This window comes from Protopterus annectens, chromosome 2.part2 (genome assembly GCF_019279795.1).
Source record: "Protopterus annectens isolate FY-2018-M chromosome 2.part2, PAN1.0, whole genome shotgun sequence".
NCBI classification, from domain to species: Eukaryota; Metazoa; Chordata; order Ceratodontiformes; family Protopteridae; genus Protopterus; species Protopterus annectens.
In genome coordinates, this window is record NC_056730.1 from 175,304,337 (window position 1) to 175,327,409 (window position 23,073).

The 23,073-nt window shown below is 41.0% G+C and overlaps 1 protein-coding gene across 1 annotated transcript in view; it reads right to left on the minus strand.

The window, feature by feature from the left end:
* LOC122795929 (E3 ubiquitin-protein ligase TRIM52-like) overlaps window positions 1-20,993 on the minus strand; it is a 117,164-nt gene extending 96,171 nt beyond the window's left edge. The window contains exon 1 of the mRNA XM_044064410.1: window positions 20,547-20,993. Within this exon, the coding sequence (XP_043920345.1) occupies window positions 20,547-20,993 (447 nt within the window). The remainder of the gene's footprint in view (window positions 1-20,546) is intronic.
* Between the last annotated feature and the right edge of the window lie 2,080 nt (window positions 20,994-23,073).

Here is a 23,073-nt window from a genome sequence, read left to right on the forward strand (position 1 = left end):
GACAGCAGGTTAACCCTGCACCTACATTGATAGCATGATACAGGTATTCCCTGGTGTCAGTGGCATCTGTCCATACAGGCCATGTGTTTCAGGCACGGTATGTCCTTTGTGGGTCACATTTGCTGGCATCACAGGTGTTGCAGGTGCACTGTCTGCATGTACATGCCTATTGGACTGATGGACAGGGTGCTATGCCCTCTGTAATCACGCCATCAGTGGGCAATATGCAGGGTACTACCAACATAGTGGCTGTTGCCTAAGCAAGTGTGTGTGTGTGTGTGTGTGTGTGTGTGTGTGTGTGTGCGTGTGTGTGTGTGTGTATATCAGACATGGGTTGAGAGTGTTCTCTGGGTAATACAAGGGTTGCAAACTTTGGTCATCTGGCCTTGATGTCACATGTAGGGGTATGGATTTGCACCCCAGCCTCTCAGCTATTTCACATCTGTTATCCCTGTATGGTGGAGATTGTGATATATACTAGGGCCACCATATAAGAAATTTGCAAATCCCACTACACATTGAGTCCAGTTGTTACACGCTCACAGCCACCTCCCCACAGGACACAAATGACAAAGACAGACACACACACACACACACACACACACACACACACACACACACACACACACACACACACACACACACACACACACACACCTGCCTTGTCTGGGGTTAGAACTCCTACCTAACAAGTATATTACACTACAGCACTATGCAGTTATAGGATGCACCACAGAGATTACTGGAGTACTCCTTCCACAAAGGTGTATTTCACAGTGAATGACATCAGCAGGATTGCCAAAGTAGGGCATTTGAATTGTAGTGTGTGTGACTAGCCTAGAAAGCATTGCTCCCTACACAGATATAGAAACACACACAACAACATCCACAACTGCCATGTGTGGGAATAGAACCCTTACCAGGGTCCTATATCATGCTACAGCATTACGCTGTTATAGGACACACCACAGGGATTACTCTAATACTACTTCCCCAAAGGTGTATTTCACAGTGAATGACATCAGCAGGATTGCCAAAGTAGGGCATTTGAATTGTAGTGAGTGTAACTAGCCTAAAATGCATTGCTCCCTACACAGACACAGAAACACACACAAAAACATCCACAACTGCTGTGTGGGAATAGAACCCCTACCAGAGTTCTATATCATACTACAGCATTACGCTGTTATAGGACACTCCACAAGGATTACTGGAGTACTTTTTCCACAAAGGTGTATTTCACAGTAAATGACATCAGCAGGATTGCCAAAGTAGGGCATTTGAATTGTAGTGTGTGCGACTAGCCTAAAAATCATTGCTCCTTACACAGACATAGAAGCACACAAAAACATCCACAACTGCCATGTGTGGGAATAGAACCCCTACCAGGGTTCTATATCACACTACAGCATTACACAGTTATAGGACACGTCACAGAGATTACTGAGCACTACTTTTCCTAAAGGTGTATTTCACAGTGAATTACATCAGCAGCCTTGCCAAAGTAGGGCATTTGAATTGTAGTGAGTGTGACTAGCCTAAAAAGCATTGCTCTCTACTCAGACAGGGAACACACACACTCAAACACAGTTGTCATGTCTGGGATTAGAACTGTTTAACTAGCTTATCACATTACAGCAGTATACAGTTATAGGATGCACCACAGAGATTACTAGGCTACACCTTTCCCAAAGGTGTATTTCAAAGTGGATGACCTCAGCAGGCTTGTCATAGTAGGGCTATGGGAGGCAGTGTGTGTGCATGGGCCATATCCATTCATCTAGAGGTTGACACACTACAAGCTGTCACACACAGGGTTATATTCCACAGGTATGTATATACAGCTGCTAGATGTCTACTTCCTTGTACAGTCATGTTCCACAGCTAGCACTTGCACCACATAGTCTGTAGTGCTGATGGATATCAGTGGCTAATATCTACAGTGAGTGACATTTCCACCTCATGTGGTTGTAGCCATTTGGCTGTGTGCTGGGTGGGACAGGCCTCATAATGGATGGCTCCTTGTCACAGTCACTCTCTTCCACACATCTATGTACGTCTACTTTTGTCTTATTATAGTGTGCTGTCCTTGGATATATGTTTGTATTCCTATCCACTATGTGTGCAAAGCATGACTGGCGCATACTGAGGAGTGTATGAACTAACATCTGCAACTGCCAGATATGTATGGTCCACTGTTGTTTGCAGACATGGGCTTCATTTGTTTAAGTGTGTGAGCATGCCCAGTATGCCCTTCTGTATTGAATGTGTATATCATTTCCAGGTAGTATGTACTGCAGTGTTGAACTTTGTGTTGTACACCTACAGATAACATACTGTTTCTGCAGGGTATCCATTGATCATTTGGCAATATGGGGACAAACTGTGCAGGGGATAGTGTGTACTGTAGGTGATTGTGTCTGTGCTGCTTCAGCTGCATGGTACTGCGGTTAGCAGAGATATTCAGACAAGTGTACTGTTATACACAGTGATGTTTTCTGTCCTCATGTACTATCAGGTGGACATTCTTGCTCACAGTGATGCCTTGGGGGACAAGGGTGACTGCAGCTGTGTCCGGTATTGTGGGCAGACACCTACATATTCATGGTAAGTTATGCCATTCTGGAGGAGGATCTGCAGACACTTGCTGCTGGGTCTGTGTATCTGTTTAAGTGCCTTGGTACAGTGCTGACAAAGGATCCCATACTTGTACATCCATTGACATGAAAGTATGGCTTTATCTTGATGTGGCAATACCTCACAGCTGTACAGATTCACACAGGTTACCCAGAGGCAGAGGCCATGAGTCAGGACATTACCCCTATTGTGGTGTACGGTCAGGTATGTAGCCACCCATTTATGTGTTTGCAGCCAGGGATAGTGTATATACACAGCTTTGTGTCGGACCTTGCACATTCCATGCTGCCCATGCTCCCACCCTCCCCCCGTTATTATATCCTCTTCCAAACATTATGCATACATTCTCTGATACTTCCCCTAAGGTTATCACCCCATCACAGCTGTGTATTAGTGTTGGTCCACACTTCATGCAGTGAGACATGGTGGACATGTTATTGTGGGTTGTCCACATGGCCTTGCATATGGCTTATGTGGAGTCTGTTATATTGTTATTTGGGTGTCCATGACATAACATGCATTGGCAGTATGTGTGAGACATAGGCCTTTGGCAGAGACCTGTGGGCCATTAGGTTTTGCTGCAGGCCAGATGTGGCAGGCCATTGCATTCTGTCAGTTCTACAGTCTCAGACGGCCATACAGTATATTCCCCTGGGGTGAGAGGGTAGGTGTGATAGGTGTTCATGCCAATACCTTCTGTCAGTCTTGATCAGGTGGTGTGGATGCTGGCAGGGTACTATCTACGGCTAGAGACACACCTGCATGGGACACCTGCACTGCATGCTGCATTCTTTCGCTATTGCCATATACAGGTGGGGTCATGTTGTACTCATTCCCCACAGCAGGGATATGACCAAAGAGGTACCTGTTGGTGGTGTTTGCATGAGCTGGGTGCATGTGTGCTATGGACACTACTTGCATCTGACACACAGATATGCATGGGGCATTCCAGTTATGCTGGCATGTGCAGGTACATCAGCTGTTTCCCAATACATCATTCCTACCTCCTTTGTGATCTGCAAGTGTTTGGGCAGACAACACTGGTATCCCCTATTACAGGACCAGATAATGTGATCCATTTCACAGTGACACACTATATACTGTATGTCTGGGGTTCTTTCCCCTGCGTACTGCTTGCATATCTAGCCCAACAGTCATGCCATGTCAGTCTTTCAGATGGTGACACATATTACCACCATACATTTACAACGGCTTACTGCTAGCATGGGTTATACTGGTGGGAATTGTCTTTGGCACTGCAGTTGTGAGGGCTTGTCCCTGTCATCAGCAGTAGTGGGCAATGGCCACCAGGTCTTACCTCAACATGCATACATACTGACCACTCACACAATATGAAACACACACCAACCTAACACACATACCTGCATAATGTGCAAATGCTATGACATATCCTGCTACCTTGGCCACCTCTGGGCATCTGTGCTCCACTGGTATTATACCTACACATACATGTTACTACATTTCTACATAGGGTTGTGGGGGACACACCTGACTGTTACGACATGTGCACACCGGATTGGAGGGCATACGAGACTGTTACTACATTTCTAAATAGGTTTGGGGGGCACACCTGACTGTTACTACATGTCTAGGTTGGGTTGGGGGGAGCACACCTGACTGTTTCTACATTCCTACACAGGATTGGGGGAGGGGGGCACACCTGACTGTTACTAAATGTCTATGCAGGATTGGGGGAGGAGGCACACCTGTCTGTTTCTACATTTCTACAAAGTGGTTGGAAGGGGGCACACCTGACTGTTACTACATTTCTATGCTGGATTGGGGGAAGGGGCACACCTGACTGTTTCTACATGTCTACATAGGAGTGGGGGGGCACACCTGACTATTTCTACATTTCTTCATGGGATTGGGGGGCACACCTGACTGTTTCTACATTTCTACATAGGATGGGGGGCACACCTGACACTTGTACACATTTGCTATGACTGTAGTGGTATGTCAGGTACTCCATTTCATTCTGTATTCTAACCTATCGTGCTGACTAGAGGCATATCAGTGTACTACAGGTCTTAGGTTTGATTGACCTACATATTAATGTAAAAAAGGAACACCAAACAGGTAAAGTACCTCCAAACAAAATAAAGACAGTCCAAAACAAAGGATGAAAGGTACACCACGACAATCGAAGCAGACCCAAAGGATAGAAACTTAATAATATTTTGTGAAATAAAGAATTATTAAGTTTCTATCCTTTGGGTCTGCTTCAATTGTCGTGGTGTACCTTTCATCCTTTGTTTTGGACTGACCTATATATTAGTTTCTGACTTCCTACCCTTCAGAACTAACATCCCACTGCCTGACCTGCTCTAGTCGGTCTTTGTAGGCATGGGGGGGTGGTTACCCATAGGCATCATTCAGAGGCCATAGCACAGCCTTTGTGTTTTTCTACACCTATCCTGCTGGCTGAAACTGTTGGGTATGTGAACCTCCCTGACTGGCGTTTGTAAGTCATATGGACACACATGTGGCCCAGCACATTTCCTGCAGTGGGTTCTGTCATCCTGTGTAGTACTGGCTACTATGGTGGCACCAGTATTTGTTACAGATCTCATGGTGCCACTATAGGTGTCTACTATCTGCTGGCATACCATTCAGCCACCCGATTCCCTTGCAAACTCACATCCATACCATAGATACAGGCAACAACACATTCTACTCCATTCCGCAATTGGTAGGTTGAGTGACTTACCTTTGTGCGTGTGCCAGTATTGAGGGTGATGCTGCAGGGCTGCCTATGTTGGATGCACATAGTACACTCCCTACATATGGTTGAGTACAGGTGGTATCATATTTGGCATCCCTTTTACTGTATGTGCGAGTCAAAGAGAGGTGTCATTCCATGGGTCCCTCCTGTGTCAGTATATGTCCTATGCATTGCCTCTTTGCCAAGGCCAGGGCATACTGGGTACACCTCCTTCTGCCTACTGGGGCAGGCTCAGGTTGTTCCTCCTCTGAGTCACTCTGTGCCTGTGTAGGTCTTGGCAATGGTGTGGGGCTGTGTGGTGATGCCCCATGCTGTTCCTGCTGCAGCTGTTTCATCAGGATTATATTCTGTAGCATGGCACATACTATGAGAATTTGGGTACATGTAGCTGGTGAGTACTGCAAGGCTCCACTGGATGTGTCCAGGCACAGGAACTGTGGCTTGAGCATCCCAAACACATGCTCTATTATAATTATGGTCTGTGCATGTGCCTCATTATGGAGTTATTGCTCAGGTGTGTACATTTCTGATGGGTGTCATCATCCACAGCTCCAGTGCGTAACCAGCATCCCCCACTAGGTGACCGTAAGGGATGTCCCCACTGGCAAATCTCTGGTACAGCTGCGTCAGATGCCAGATGTGAGAATCGTGATAGCTTCCAGGGCAGCCAGCACACACATTCATTATTATGCCCCGGGCATCACACACGACCTGGCAGTTGATGGAAGGGAAGCCCTTGTGGTTGATGTAAACCCTACCCCACTCACCGGGTGGTGCTTTGATGTGTATGTGCATGCAGTCTATAGCACCCACTACCTCAGGGTATTCTGCTATTTGGTGGAACAGTTGCATATTGCTGGCCAATGCCTCATGGGTGTTGGGGAAATATACGTGCTCACCGGTATGAGCTGACATGGCATCCAGGAACTGGTGGAGTACCCTGGATGCCGATGCCTGTGAGATCCCCATCATATCCCCAGTTGGTCTTTGGAAGGAACCTGTAGCTAGTATTCTTAGGCCTACACATACCTTGGTATCCACTGGGATGGGTTCCCCTCTGTTAGTTCTGTGTGTCAGGCATGGCCGGCACAGCTCAACAATTTGCTATAATAGGTCCCTGTCCACCCTATAGCGATCCACTATCTCCAGCTCGTGTAGCTCCTGGTAGGTTACCCTGGGTCTGTACACTCTTCTCCATCTCCTCACTGTGGGTTGATCGACAGCATTCACATCCTCACTACCCTCAGCCTCTTCCACATGTTGTTGTATGATAGCTATTGCAGCCCCTATCATTTTGTTGTTTTGTTTGTTAAAACTTCCCCGCTTGTATACACCAGTGGTGTAGAGTATGGGAAAAACCAGAGGGAAAGGTGTTTGCATAGTTTATAGTAGTGTTCTGGGCTGGGCTGGTCTGCTGCCTGTGTAATTGGCTGATTCTGATACATTTCACCTGACAGCTATGCTAGTTCTCCTAGAGTACCTTCCTACTGCTGTTTTCCCTTCCCATTGCCTTCCTGTTTAAGCCCAGGGGCACACCACGCAAACACAGTGATCAAGTGCACAGAGCTGCTATTTCCTGATTTACTTTTTTTTCCCTTTAAAACCCAGTGCGCGGCGAGCACACCTGCTTAGGCAATGTAAAGAGTGCTAGGCAGCCTCTGTCACACCCCCTTGCTTAGCTGTGCTAAGCTAGGAGCAAACCCAAGCTGCAGGGCTCCACTCAGCTTAGAGTATGCCTGACACACACCCTATGATGTCAGCTAACTCCTAGGCTTGCACCAAGCTATTCCTGCTCTTACACTGTTGGGAGCTGCCTAGCATGCAGGGGAAATCTGGGATTCACTATCATTCCCCTCATTTGCATAGGATTGTCTGCTAATGCATAGATACATGTCCCACACTGAGCCTCCCGCCTTAGCAACCACTATTCACTGGCCATGTTGTCTTCTGCCTGCCATTAAGTATAATGGCAGAATAGTGATTTTGGTTAGAATGCTTATTTTAGGTTTTTTTTCTTATTTTCCCTCTGATCCCGTTTACGCTCCGCTGCCCTATGCTTAAACAGCTGAGATCAGCTAAAAAAAAAATAAAAGTTGAATTTTTTTTTTGCAAGTGTTTTCCATGCCAATGGCCTTATAGTTGGCCATTGGTATGCTTTATACATGATATCCACCCTTTACTTGGAGCTATCATGGCTCTTTGTAATTTGCAAAAGTGTACTCCATTACTAGCAGAGTACATTTCTGCAGATTACACTAGTCCTGCATGGTCAGTTTCTAGCTACCTGGATATCAAATTCACCTCATTTTCATGGATTTCTCCTGCATATGGGGTCATTTGCATACAGGGGCTGAGTCCGTGCAGGACTAGTGCAGGTGTGCTCGTGCACACCCCTACAGGTTATTCCTGGATCGCACAGTAGACATATTGCCTGCTGGAGCTCCTGCACTAGTCCTGCATGCAGGCAGGGCTTGCAGGATCCGGGGGATAGTCAATTATATTGAGTTAGAGAAATGCAGAAAAAAAACAACAAATCCTTTGCAAGTTTATCAGATTGCTTAGCCTTTCCATGTGTATTGCATTGATTGTGGCTGACATCATTAGCTATTAAATAGTAGCATTCCACATCATGGTGCTACAGCAGTAGGGACCTCTGTTGCTTTCTTTTCAATATTACAACAAAGGTTGACAGATGCTCTATATATAGTTTTATACAGTGGCTGATTGCTTGTTTGGCAGAGATGGTCAGGAGATGGTATAACCAGACAGAACATAAATATGAGCAACCCATTGTGTGCAATTTGTTTTTTTATACCTTTCTATGCTGGTTAGACAGAAAGGAAGAAGTCACTAAGTTGACACCATTTTAATAGGTGTTACTCTTGACCTAACAAGGTAAGTAGTTAAAATAAATTGAAGGTGACTGGAAGAATAGCAGATCCTGGAAGCCATAGACCCATTAGTCTGACTAGTCTTATATGCAAAACCATGGAAATAAGCATCATGTAAATGATCAACAAAGACACAGGAGACTTTCAGATATTGGATCCATCCTAGTTTGGCTTTGGCAAAGGAGTGTCATGCCTACTGAACCTGGTGGACTTCTTTGAGAAGGTCACCAAGGCAATGGAGAAGGGTAAAATAGTGCATACTGTCTACCTTGACCTGGCTAAGGCATCTGATACAATACCGCACTCAGACATTTTTAACAAACTTACATAATTAGGCATAAACCCCTGTATAATACACTGGAGACCCAGCTGCCTCACAGATAGAACCTGGGAAGTTAGGATTGGTAACACTACCTCCTCAAAGAGACCAGTCACCAGTGGAATCCCTCAGGGGTCTGTGCTAGGACTGCTCCTCATTGGCATTTACTTCTCAGAAGTCAAGGCCAAAGTCAAAGGCCTCTAACTGATGAAGTTAGCAGATGATTGCAAACTGAGAGCAGTCATAGTATCCCCCGAAGAAACTAACATCCTGCAAGAGGGTCTAACACAGACAAATGACTGGTGCCAAAGCCACGGTTTAACGCTCAGTGCCAAGAAGTACATTATAGCATTTTTTGGGAAGTCGACCACCCCAGGAAACTACTTCATCAATAAAACACCTCTAAGAGTTCATCCCCTAGTCAGGGATCTGGGAACATGTAGACAGTAACCTGGCCTTTGACTAACCTGTATCCAAGGTAGTAAGGAAACCCTTCTGTGTTGCACAAATTATAAGTGCGTGACATCTAGGTCTAGGGAAGTCATTGTACCACTATACTCAGCCCTCATCAGACCCATCATTGAGTATAATGGCCCCCTTTGGTATGTACCTGACCAGACAGACATAACTATTGAAACATCTGCAAAGGTTCCTTACAAAAAGAATAGAGGCAATAAAGACAATGTCCTATCCAGATCACCTCATAGGTCTATCTCTTTACTTGGTCTTCTACAGGTTAATTGAGAGGTGACCTATGCCTAGCATGCAAGGCATCCCTGCACCCCACTCTGATAAACATTTTGCACATCTGAAAAACAAACAGCTAGATATAAAAGCCTACATTTTGCTTGCAACATAAATGTTGAAGAGACAGATATACATCTCAGAGAATTGCCTTTCTCTGGAACAGGCTCTCCATCCATGTGATACAAACTCCCTTGCTAATCCTATTTAAGCATAACTTGGACCATTGGAAGGGAAATAGAAAACTCACTCCTGGTCTGGCTCCCATGTCTCTGACAGAGAGAGGCTGTCAGTAAATCATATCATAAACAGCAATTACCCCCTATATAAACGTCTAAAACATATAACTTGTGGGACACATCTGGGTTGCACAGCTAGACTTATAAAGGCTCTGGTGGTCGTTAGCCTGTATACGCCAATGAACCTATAAACCTATGAATGTACAGTAAGTCTCTGAGTGATTCAGTTAATCCCACTCTGGACTGGTATTGGAAGCATAGCAGTGAGTTTGGTTACTTTAAAATGTAACATGGCTTGCAAGGTTGCCAAGAGCAACAAAGGTTGTTGGTAGGGTTAAAACAAAGTGTTGCCAATAGCAAGACAGTCCACAAATACAAGTAGTAGAAAAAAACAAAGGCTGTTAGTAGGGTTACAAGTTAAGAGGGTAACTAATGCAAGTATAATAATGGACTTGCTGGTTAGCTAAAACAAGGGCATCAACAACCACAGCACATATCAAAAAGGATGCCAGTCCATCTGGTAAAGTGGAAGGGCAACATTTGTCTAAAGATTCATAGGGAAAATTAAGCTTCTGGACACCATCAAGAAGAGCAACATTTAGAATACATTTATAGCACATGAGGACCTCTTATAAAGTTGGGTACAGAAAGAAAATAGTGTTCAAATCTGTCTACTGTCAGCTTAAAATAACCGAGTTTACACAGTTACTCGTATTCCACAAAGGCATACCTCTTTCAGCAGAAAGGTGGTTCAGCTAAAGGGAATCTACAGAATAGAAGCTAGACCTAGAGGGTGAAATCAGTAAGTGTTAATTTCTTCCAAACAGTAACAGAATTTTAAGACAGGTAAAATTTTATAAAAGAAAAAAAACAGCACTGACATAAAATAATCTAAGTTTAATGCAATCCGAGAAACACCATAAAAAGGGCTGTAAAAAAAAAGAAAGAGGATTGCCTGAGTGAAACCAAGAGTTTGCGAGTGCAAGGGTGATAACATTGTCTTGTGTTTCTCTCACTTCATATACAATGTCAAAAAGAGGAAGTTTTACTTTTAGAGGAGGGTGTATCCTTGTTTTAGAACCTTAAAAATTAGTAAACTTCAGAGAAACTTAACAGAAAGGTCCATCACTTTTTACTCCTGTCACTGTCTCTTTTCACTGTTTACCATTGTATAATCTCTAATTAATTTGTACAGCAAATTGGGAATAACAAAATGGTGGCATTGTTTTGGTAGACCATTATGAACAGTGTGTGTATTAACAAATGTTAGATCATTCAAACTATTCAGTAAATGAATAAATATAATAAAAGCGAATGCAGTATTGTTCCACCACAAACGCATGTTATTTTAAAAATAAACATTACAGTTAGATTACAATTACATTATGGTTTAGTAGCTGCAAGTTGAACTATAATTGAAATGGCTGCAGCCTGCACTTTAAATCTAGTAATACTATTCATGTAATAATGGAACTTTTCTTAATGCAGTCTTCAAATTGTCCATCTGCAACTGCCTATTAAATTATAATATAATATCCCATGTTCATCTTGGATTTAGGCCCTGCTATTTATGAGCATATTTATTTTCAACCACATCAAATACACCCATAGAGAACAAAACTCTGGAAAGTGTGTGGACACAGTTTTTGAAACCTATAAAATGCATTTGACACTGCGTGACCTAAAAAACTCATGCTGTTCTTGAAAAAGCCTTGATCCTTCAGCTTGCTGTATTAGCTGCTTTCTCATTATTCAATTGCAGGACTGGCAGTAAAATGGACACAACAACAGATCAGTGCCAGAGCCCCTCAGGGCTGTATATCTGCCCCACTTCTATTTATCATATTTATAAACAATCTGCTTGACAATATTGGGATTGCAAATGAATGCAATATGACAATTATTCCACCGTCGCCATTTTCAGACACTCTCCAAATAGTCTCAGGCTGTTTATGAAAATCATTCCATTCACTTAAAACATGTCTAATTAACATGGGCCTGCGTGTAAATATTTTTAAACTAAAATAAATATTTTTGTTTCTTCCCTAGACCATTGCTTACATTAACATTTCCATATTAAACAGACACTTCTCTTGATTTTATTGATGCTAACAGAAAATCCCTAAATATCTCTAAGATCAGCTCCTCACCCATTTGAGGATGTGAACAAAGTCAAGATTCTTGGGCTAAATCTCACATATGTCTCCAGCATCACAATCACATACAAAACACATTCACCAAAACCATTTCACTTACGGAAACACCATAAAGCTAAAACTTTCCTTACACACAAAGCAAGATTTGTCACAGACAGATATTATCTCCTTCCATTTCTTTGATACTTTTTCTAGCTCTTGACTGTCATTTTCTAATCCTGCTTAAAAATCTTACAATAGGCCAATTTGCTCCAGCACCCAACATTTATTTATTTATTTATTTATTTATTTATTTATTTATTTATTTTATTTTATTTTACATTTGTTGACCGGGATAGTCCGACTGGATATATGTCCATTTTCAGCGGAAGCCCGGGGAGAAAAGCTCCAAGATAATAATACACATTGAACATTTAGTAAATGCTAGTTTCAAGCAGATTACAGTCATAAGCAATACCAGCATTTAGCACATATAGTACTAACTTATTATAAAACACTTTAGAAAACATAACATTATTTTCAAAGTTATATATATATATATATATATATATATATAAATATATATATATATATATATATACATACATATATATACATAACATTACATTCAGGTTTAAGACACATTGTGCAGCAGTTATACAACTGACCCTTCCTGAAATGGTGTGGTAGAAAAAAGTAAGACGTAGTTGAAGGTAAAGCACCTAAGTAATAAAGAGGTCACTAGTTGGGGTTAGTGCAAGGACATAACCAATGAGTTTTGCAGTATTTCTTGAGTTTGTTTTTGAATTGAGTTAGTGAGGGTTCTAGGATCAAGTCAGCTGGGGGTCTGTTCCATGTTTTTCCAAAAGAGTTGGCAAACAGAGAGTCCCCAGCTGAGTAGCTAGATTTGTATCTTTGAACTAGGAGTCTAGTGGATGATCGCAGTGGCCGGGTGTTGGTGTAGGGACTGATAATATTTTTTAGTGCAGGTGTATTTTCTGGTTGGTAAAGGACTTTATATGCCACTATTAGCTGGTTGAACTATAGTAGACGAGGCAGTTCAAGCCATCCTAGGTGATTTAGGTTGAGACAGTGGTGTGTCCGGTAGGCTGTGCTAGTAGCAAATCTGACAATGTGGTTATAGCGGGATGATAGTTTATTAAGATCTGTTTTGTTTAAGTTGGAGAATGGAGGTGAGGTATATAGAAGAGTTGATAGTAGATGGGAAAGGGCAATTGCAGTTCTAGCAAGTGGGGTAAGGAAAGGTTTGATTCTGTAAAGACAGCCAAGTTTTTTATCAATGGTTTTGATAGTTTGATTGATATGCGCATCAAACTTCAGGTTGGTATCAAGTATGACACCCAGTAGTTTAGTCTGGGCTTCTGGGGAGATGATAGTGCCATTGTTGGCGATTATGTTGAAGGATGGTGGGGGGGTGGTCCTGCGTGTGGGGGAGAAGAGGAGCAGCTTAGTTTTGTTGGGGTTTAGGATTAGATGTTGATTGGAGAACCATTTTCCCACTGTATTGAAGGTATTTTGGGTTAATGTGAATAAAGTAGCTGGTGATGTGTCAGAACAAATCAAGGTGGAGTCATCCGCAAATTGAATGCAGGTAGCATCTGGGATGACTGAATAAAGATAATTTATAAAGATGGAGAAAAGAAGGGGTCCTATTATCGAGCCCTGGGGGACTCCTAATGTGATGGGCAAGCGAGATGATAGTTTGTCCTGCCATAGGACTGCCTGTTTCCTGCCCTGCAGGTAGGATTGAAACCATTGGAGTGCATGGTTATTTAAGGAGAAGGCCTTCAAGGTATTTATAAGCATTTTGTGGTCAACCATGTCAAAGCCTTGGATAGATCTAGAAAGAGTTCTGAGGATAGTTTGTTATTATTGCGGTTGTGGTTAATGATGTTAGAGAAAGAGAGAAGGGCAGAAGTAGTACTGTGGTGTGGCTTAAAGCCGTGCTGAAAGTTGGACAACAGCTTGTTCTGTGTGAGGTAGTGCATGAGCTGTATGTGTACACACTTCTCCATAATTTTAGCTAGAGGTGACAGAATAGCTATGGGTTTAAAGTTTGACAGTTCAGTGGAACTGCCTCCTTTATGGAGAGGTATGACATGGGAGATTTTCCATGTAGTGAGTACAGTAGCTTCAGATATAGCTCTGTTGATAAAGATTGAAATGGGGTATGCTATGGTGTCAGCAGCCTTTTGCAGATAGGCTGCTGGGAGGAGGTCGGTAGCCAGGTTGGTGGGTCTTAATTTCTTGATTAGGAGCAGGTTAGAAGGTAAAGCATGTTTGGATACTGGGTGTGGCTGCATTAGAATTAGAGCTATTGGGAGAGAGTTGGCTGGCTAGAGACTGGATAGTCTCTGTGAAGAAGCTGTTGAAGTTATTAGCAATGTCTACTGGGGATTTTTGTTGGGAAGCTGAGGGGCGGGTGGAGTGGCGGTTTGGCCTGGGTGGAGTAGTTTGTTTATTCCTGCCAATAACCTTTGAGGTTTGTTTTGGTGTTTTTGCAGTAGATGCTAGTAGTGGTTCTTTTTGTCTAAGGTTATGGATTTTTTGGTGTCATTCCTTAGCTGTCTGAATCTTAGTTGGTCAAGTGAGGCTTTTGTTTTGTGTTAGGTGGCCCATGCTTTATTTTTGAGTGAAATTTTGGTATCTTTAGAAAGCCATGGTGCAATATTAACTTTGGTTCTAACAGAGCGGCTGGGAGCATGGGAGTTAAGAATAGCAAGGAATTTGGTGTTAAAGTATGCTACTGCTTCATCTAGGGGGAGACTTTTTAGTACTGACCAGTTGCATGTCTTAAGTTCATTTTGAAACTTGGTGAGAATAAAATTCTTGTTGTTAATGTTTTATTTGTAGGTTGGTAGGATCAGTCTACTTTGAGCTTGATTACATAGGTGAGACAGTGGTCACTTAGGTCATCAGGCAAAGTGCCTGATTTATAGGATTGAAGATGGGTATTGACGAGTATCCAGTCTAGGGTACTTTTTTTGTTATTGGGTTTTCCTGTCCTGGTGGGGGAAGTTATGATTTGAGTAAATCCATAGAGGTTTATGTGGGTTGTGGGGGTTTCACAAGATCAAGTGTTCCAGTCAAAGTTGAAATCCCCAAGAACAATTGTTTCTTGGGGGTAGTTATTGGATAAGCAATATAAGATGTCTTCTAAAGTTCTATGTTCCTCCCTGGGGGAATGTAGACTCATACATTGTTTACATTTTTGTTTTTATTAATTTGTAGTTCATTAGTGGACCGGAGTTCCGCTGTGGCGACCCCTAACCGGGAAAAGCCGAAAGACACAACAACAAGGTTTGAGATAAGAATTTCAGCATTATTGAACTGGGGTGGTTGTTGGGTGTAGGGTAGACTTGTAAAGTATGGCTACCCCACCACCCTTTCTGGTGGTACGGTCTAGTCGAAACATATTGTACCGTGGTGGCAGAATCTCATGCTCCTTGGTGGCAGGCTTTAGCCACGTTTCTGTTAGGCATAATATATCTGGGAAATGAACAGCTAAGAGGGCATGCAGGTGCTGAGTTTTGTTATTTATGCTCCTAATCTTTAGATGGCAAGCCAGCAGTGAGTTAGGAGGTCTGTTTGTTGAAGCTATGGTGGTAGGGGATATAGTAGAGGGATTAGGGTCAACAGGTGGGGATGGACTAGGGTTTGGGTGGATGATGCCATCCTTTGTGAGGTTGTAGTGTATCCTGGGAATGAGTTTTAAGATTTTGAATAAAGTTTTGTAATAGTGTCTAGTTTTAGGACTAATGTAACTAGGTCTAGTAAGATGGTAGTATTTAGGAGTTAAGGAGGTAAGCATGGGGACGTGAGTAAGGGTGCATTAATATCTGTTGTAGATGGGATGGATGTTTGGAATTTAGGGCAGTGGAAACCTGGGTGACCCTGACATTCGTAGGTGGTTAGGAGATATGGGATGAATAACAGGGGTAGAAGTAGAGTTAATACAACTATTTTGGGTGATAGCATACCTACTGAATGAGGCTTGAAACTTAGGCAAAAGGAATAGTAGAGTTAGAGGACTGATGGTATCAGGTTGAGGGTGGTGTTGTTGAATGACAAGTTGTTACTAATTGGTTTAAAAAAGTGGAGTGTGGTCTAGTAGCAATAAATGTAGCAGCAGCAGGAGTGGGAGGAATTTAGGGGCAGGGTGGGGTGCGAATCGAGACCCGAGTGAAGCGAGGGCAAGCAGAGCAGGGGTGAACCTTGAGGAAAGAGAGGGTGGAGGAAAAAAGAAGGCAGTAGGAGTGGTTAGAGGGATACCTTGATTGACTCAAGACACCACACCTGAGGTAAGTTGAATGTAAGGGCCTAAAATCTGCACTCAGCACTTTAATGTTACTTGCACTCAGCACTTTAATTTTACTTATGTTTAGCAGGAAAGAAAGACCAACAGTATACAGTTTTGAGGATTTTTACAAGGGTTACTTGTTCAAATGTCAGACAAGTAAGTAAAACATTCAACAGGAATCTATGTCTTAGTGTTAGAACTCCAGAAAGGTACAAGGTATACCTGTACAGATTAGGGTCAGAGGGACAAATGTAAGAGTCAGTGTACATTAGTTACAGGGAAAGGAGGCAAACACTCAAGTAGAAAAGAACCCTATGGCTGACCAAAATGGTGACTTGCTTAATTACACAGCACTGTAAGAGAAAGCTTAACAAATGCTTTTTATATGTGTAACCTAATCTGATTAATTGCTGGCAGAAATAGTTTTTGTTGTGGTGGCTAATTGCAATCCTGTAGACACCATTATGCAGGAGTTGCAGTATGCTAGTGTAGGTAAATGTAGAGCTGAAAGTGAGTCAAATCAGGTCAGCCAAGGGAGGAAGAGAGAGGGAAATCCTAAGCACCTAGATTTGCTACTCATTTCAAGAACCTTGTTGGCTTAAATTCAAACATGTCCCTATGTCTACTGAGCTATACATGTCCCACAAACTACTGCATTCATCTAACTGCCTATCCATAGTTAGAGTAATCACCTAGACAGTCCCTCATTGGATATAAAGAGAATCTATTGTGCAAGTTCTCATCACAATAACAGACAATAGCAACTGCAGTATGTTCAACACTGGAGACTGACTTTGTGGTTTTACTACATTTATTTACAGTGCAATTATGGAGCACAATTTATTTGCAGTAGAAACATATCAACTCAAAGCTACTTCCAACAAAAAGAAATATACTACTCAGGGATACTTAAGGTTCTGTTCATTCTTTTATGTTTCTCAGAGATCAACAGTTCACGATGCTGCATCTCAGAAGAAATGCCAATAACCTCCAAGTGCATCTTCAAGTTAGACTCCAGATGTAAAGTCCTGCTACAGCATAGGTAAGGTAGTACTCCATAGGTAAATTCACAGCTTTTGGTACTCCACAGGTAAATCTATGGCTTTTGGTACTCCACAGGTAAATCCACAGCTTTTAGTGCTCTGCAAGTAAATTCACAGGTTCTTGTTTTCACATCATACAAGAGTGTCTACTCTTGGTTTGTAATCCCCTCATTTGTTTCTAGCTATTTAATTTCCCCAACTCTTTTGGGTTTTTAATACCATGATAGAAATGGACCCTGTTCCTAAGTAAGGTATAATTAAAGTTCATGAAATTAGTATTGTTTCAGTCTTTGATGCTAGCCAAAAGTACTCTTTGCAGCACCCGTGATGTGTCCAGAACTGACTCCTTCTGTAACTCATATGAACTTATATGTATTGGTAGCATATCTAAATACAACTGTAGATTCTTTTTTTATTAGACCCATTGCGCCTACTACTACTGGAACTGTCTATCTTTCTTCCACACTGATCATATTTCTGCCTGAAAGTACTGATATTTTATGACATTGTGTCTCTTGTACATGAGAAAGTGTAATAATTAGGTGTATCAATTTCAATGATCAATGATGCTTTTGTCTTTTTTTCATGGACTACTATATCTAGTTTTCTCGCATCTATTTTTTGAATTGTTGGTAATGGGAGATCCCATGTGATATATACTTCCTCATTCTCTATAATGCTCTGTGGTTCATGTTTCCAATGTTACTTCTATATTGTAGTGTTTGCACAATCCCCAGTGCAACAATGGTGACACATTATTGTGCCTTTCAGTGTACAGGCCCTCTGCTATGAGTGTATTGCACATAGCAACAAGGTATGCAACTCTTTCCAATTCTTTTTTACAGAACCTACATTTGTCTGTTTCTCCCACATGTTCAGTGGACTTTGTACTCCAACGTATATGGAGTGCACTATCCGGGGCTGCCATTATCAACTTTTCATCCTTTGGTTTCAACTCACCTCTCCTCACCCATTCCTGTGTCAAATCCTGATCAAAAAGACATTTTTCCCGGAGATTTCCATACTTGCCACTATATTCATGGCTTTTCCACATTCCTTTCCTTCTCATCTGATCATTCTCCTTATTTTCTTTTTTGTTTTGTTTTTGGCACATTTATATATTCCCAGTGACCCCCTACCCCGAGGACTAGATAATACCTATTACAGTATTAAAAAGAAAATCTTCTTATTACCATTATAATTCTTTTTACATTTAAACAATACACTGTTATGTTTTGAAACACTTAATGTCATAACAGTGTCCATAAATTCTACTTTTCAGCATGCTTTTGGTTTTACCTACATAACAATAATGGCAAAAATCACAAAAAGCCAATTATATCAGTCCCTTGGAGGTACAATCAAAGCTTTGGGAAAACGTAAAAGAATAAGTACATGTCTTTAATAATAAACTTGCTCCTTAATATATATAGTTACATTGTGCGCTAGATCTGCAGTTCCTAGAACCTAATCTTTTACTACCATTCAATACTATTTTAGTAGCTTCAACTTCCAATTTGTCATTTAAATTTGGCTGTCTGTTATATACAAACTGAGGTCTATCCTGCAATTGTTTATACAAGTCATTATCATATTCAATTATTTTCCATTTGCTCGAGATAAGTGATTTTATGTTCACAATTTCAAATCCAAATTTAAAACCATAGTCTTCTCTGGGTCATTACTGCTGCCATTACTCAAATCAGAATCAGTAGGGGTTAAACCCTTACCCAATGATGGGAAACATTTGCCTTTACAGTTCTTTAAAACTTCATATCTTATTTCCAATAATAATGTTCTTGAATTACCTCTCTCCAAAAGCATTTTGATTAAAATTTCCATCTTGTCATCTTATGAAGCAATTCTATATACCCTAATCATCTGTCCCTTCACCAGTTATTTCCAGTAATAATGTTCTTGAATTACCTCTCTCTCCAAAAGCATCTTGATTAAAATTCTCATTTTTGTCATCTTCTGAAACAATTCTATATAGCCTAACCATATGTCTCTTCAGGATATATGTGGAGAGGGAAGGTGATATTTGGTTCAGGGAGGAGAAAGGGGATTTTAGGTTTAGGGAGTGATCATAGACTTTAGGTTTATCAACTGGGTGGGAGTTTTTAGGGTTAAGATCTGGGTTCTGTTATGGCTAGATAGTCTGGTGTGGTTAGGCATTGGAAAGGATGCTTAGTTAAGGAAGACTGAGTTAGTGGGAGTTAGTTCATTTGCTGAAACAACTGAGTGATAGTGAGGAAGTATGTCATGAGCAAAGGGCTTGCAAGCACTTTAGGCCCATCTCCCAGCCATATACATAGTTTTGTGACACTCCTCTTCACCCCACATCTATATTTATAATATAAACCTCATGATAGTCATACATAATTGTCTCTGTATTTGCTTTATACCACACAACCTAATTTCAATAACATATGCAGCTCCTTCCCTCACTTTCATTTCTTTCAATTCATAATCACTAATCACAAAATATATGTTTGACAAACTCACTAAAACACCTCTTCAAATGCTCAGTGTTCAACATCTACTAAATGCATAAGTATATTTTATATTGTAATACTTTCCTTTATGCCATATGAATGTACTCTAATTAGCAAATGTATGTTTAACTGTTATAGTATATCACGTCTGTTCATGTATTTTACTGAATGTCTGTTTAAAAATGTTTGTAATATGTTAGAGAATATTGTTTTCCAGAATTTCAAACTCATACTCTTTTGTCTGAATGCTTACTTTTCCTAAATGCTGAGCTGTAATCAGCGAGAATATGTACTGAAAACACTGTCAGGAGGAAAAAATATATAATGAAAAACTGATAAATGTCAATCTGAGGCAATGCAGTGCTGTCCTCACAAAAACACTAAAAGCCTGGAATTACTTTGTGACCACATATGTACTGCCGTGCAGACAAGCTACAACAGCTATACAGGTAGAACTATGCAAGAGTTTCTGATAGTTTTACAGATAACTGCAGACACCATAACTGTGAAATGGTACAGCGTTAAGGTACCTGTTCCAACAGTCCCGACCAACCATAGGATTACAGTGCTTACTAGGCACAGTCAACATTCACTTATTAAGCTTGCAAAGCTCACAAGATAAGCAGTACATAAATAAATTGAACATAATTATTATTGTACTTAGATTCAGGTCAAATAATATGTAATGTTCTGAAGTTGTCAAACATTCAACTTGCCCATGTGTATAGTCAAAATACCTTCAATAACCCAAGGATCCTGTTTATACTCTTCAGAGAAGCTACCACAGATGCATAGCATAATGTCCAATTTTAATAAAAAAATAAAATAAAATAAACTGTCTGAATAACTACTCCTTATCAAATTCACATACTACACCAACAGTACCTCAGGACAGGTAAGACTAATTCTGTCAGTGTCTCTTTAAGGTTGCACTGAACAGCTATTTGTTTTGCAGACCAACTGACTGACTTCTTACCTTGTATTTTCTTATAGCCTCTTCAATAGGAATAACATTATGACTGCAATACCCATTAGACAAGCAGCATACACTGCAGACTGCTTGTTTTTCTTCTTCACAAAAGAGATTTATTGTTTTATTATGCGCCCTGCAGATAAGACCTTCTTTTGATCGCTCCTGTTCCACTTTCAGGCATGTGTCTGGCTGTAGCTCTTTCAAATTTGTATTTTGAATTCCTTCTGTGGCAATTTCCAATTGTTGTTTCAATCTGAGGTTCTTCTTTACAAGCTTCGTTTGGCACTGTGGGCAGAAAACATTCCTATTTGATTTCTCACAAAGTTCTGTGATACAGACTCTGCAGAAGTTATGTCCACAGTCAGTAGTAACAGGGTCTTTAAATAAATTCAGGCAAATAGAGCAAACCACTTCACCTGTAACTCGCTCACTTTCATCTGCAGCTGCCATGTTAAGAACAACAAACACAAATATGCATTTCAGGTATGGCTACATGACACCAAGATTTGAATATTACATCACTAAATTAACCTTTTAGTGACTCTGTATGCATACTTTCCTTATATTGGCTATTCTTAAGTTGTACTCCAGAGGATTTTTAAATGTAGGTCACTTATCGCATTTTCAAACTCAGCCCACCTAACCCAGGTTTACCGATATTCATCAGGCTAGCAGAACTATGCTTTAAATGGTTATACAAACTGTAAAACAACATATGTATTCATCTAAGAATTTTATGTGCACATCTGTGCTTTAATGCTGGTGAAACACAAGCAAAAACTATAATCTACACAAAATATGCAGAATGTGAGGATCAAAAAATAAAAAAATAAAGGAAATAGATGAAAATCACAAGTCTTGGTTTGTAATGCAGATATGGGGTCATGAGGACACAGGAAATTAAATTCATGGTGCAGTGCTGGAAAAGCAAGGACCCCATGAACTGGATTCTTTTTAAGGCTATGGTTTGGATGGCAAGATGCCTTTGCAGGACCAGCCTTTGGTCAACTGGTACCCTAGGCAAAATGTCTCCACAGTGCCCCCTTCCAACACCACCCTGTGCCCCCATCCTGGTCTACCTACACCATCCAGATTACTGGAAAAGCGCCCCTGCTACAGCGGCACCCTAGGCAGCTGCCTAGTTGGCCTATGCCTAAAGCTGGCTATGTGCCTTTGAAACCTGTTTTAAAGAGAGAGCAAATGAAGAAAATGTTTTATGAAGTGGGTTTTGGTACTTGTGACATATTTTAACTGTATAATGACATCTATTGAATACTTCAAACCATAACAGAGTGCAATGTAGTAAACAGAAACTTGCCATGTTTTAATTTTATATAATAAAAACTGTGAAGGATATTTCCACACCTTCACACCTCTCTCCCCTTTGTCTTATCTAGGGGACTTTATTTTTCATTATAATAGCTGTTTTTATATTTCAGCGCTAAGGAAGCACTGATTGCATCTTAATTCATGTGTTTCCCGTAATAAGCAGCAGATAGCAGTCCATCATGTTTAGCAACTGAAGTCTTGGGTTATTTTATGCAGAAGTTTACCTCAACCTGTGCATCTGCTTTATAAGTTAGACTATAGACCAGAATGCAGAGTACTGAGTACTAGAAAGTTGATGGAAACCTGCCAAGCTGGATCTGTGAAGTGTGAATTCTCAGTCACAGGAAAAAGAGCAGAAAAGGCAATGGAATGACAGACAATTCCACACCTTAGCAAAAGACTGTGGGGAACAATGAGAAAAGGCAGATGAAATGACAGATGGAAGGCATAACAAAATACACACTTGCACATGATGCATACAAATACAGGCACACACACAGACACACACACACACACACACACACACACACACACACACACACACACACACACACACACACACACACACACACACACACACACACACACACACACACACATGCATACAAATACAGGCATACATGCGCACATGCATACAAATACAGGCATATACACACACACACACACACACACACACACACACACACACACACACACACGCACACACACACATGCACACACACAGAGTTAAGCTATTTTGTTAGAAAAAAGGTGGAAATTTATGATGAAATGTTGTTAAGCATCTTAAACATGACACAAATCACAATATGAGCCAATGCAGAAAGCCATTCACAAAGGGTAGTTGAAGCCAATTAAAATGCACTGTGGGTGTAACCAGACATATGCCATGTACACTTTGATGTACACGTCTACTTTTTTACATTTATTTAATATGTGCAGTCAGATGCAGTATAATCTATATGCTTTATTTTATATATTTTGTTAAATGGTTCTTTTTTCAGAACATCTGGATGGCTATTTTTTAAGTCTGCACTTTTTTAAGTTGTGGCCTATATTTTTGGAGAAGGGGATGTTGGTGTATAATTCTAAAAATCCTGGCTGTAAGCCTGACAGTGGCAGATAGTAATTCCAAAAAGTATTGTTAGAAGAATAAGCAGCTTGCATATCTCTCAACTGTACAGATTTTTGCAGAACGTCCAGA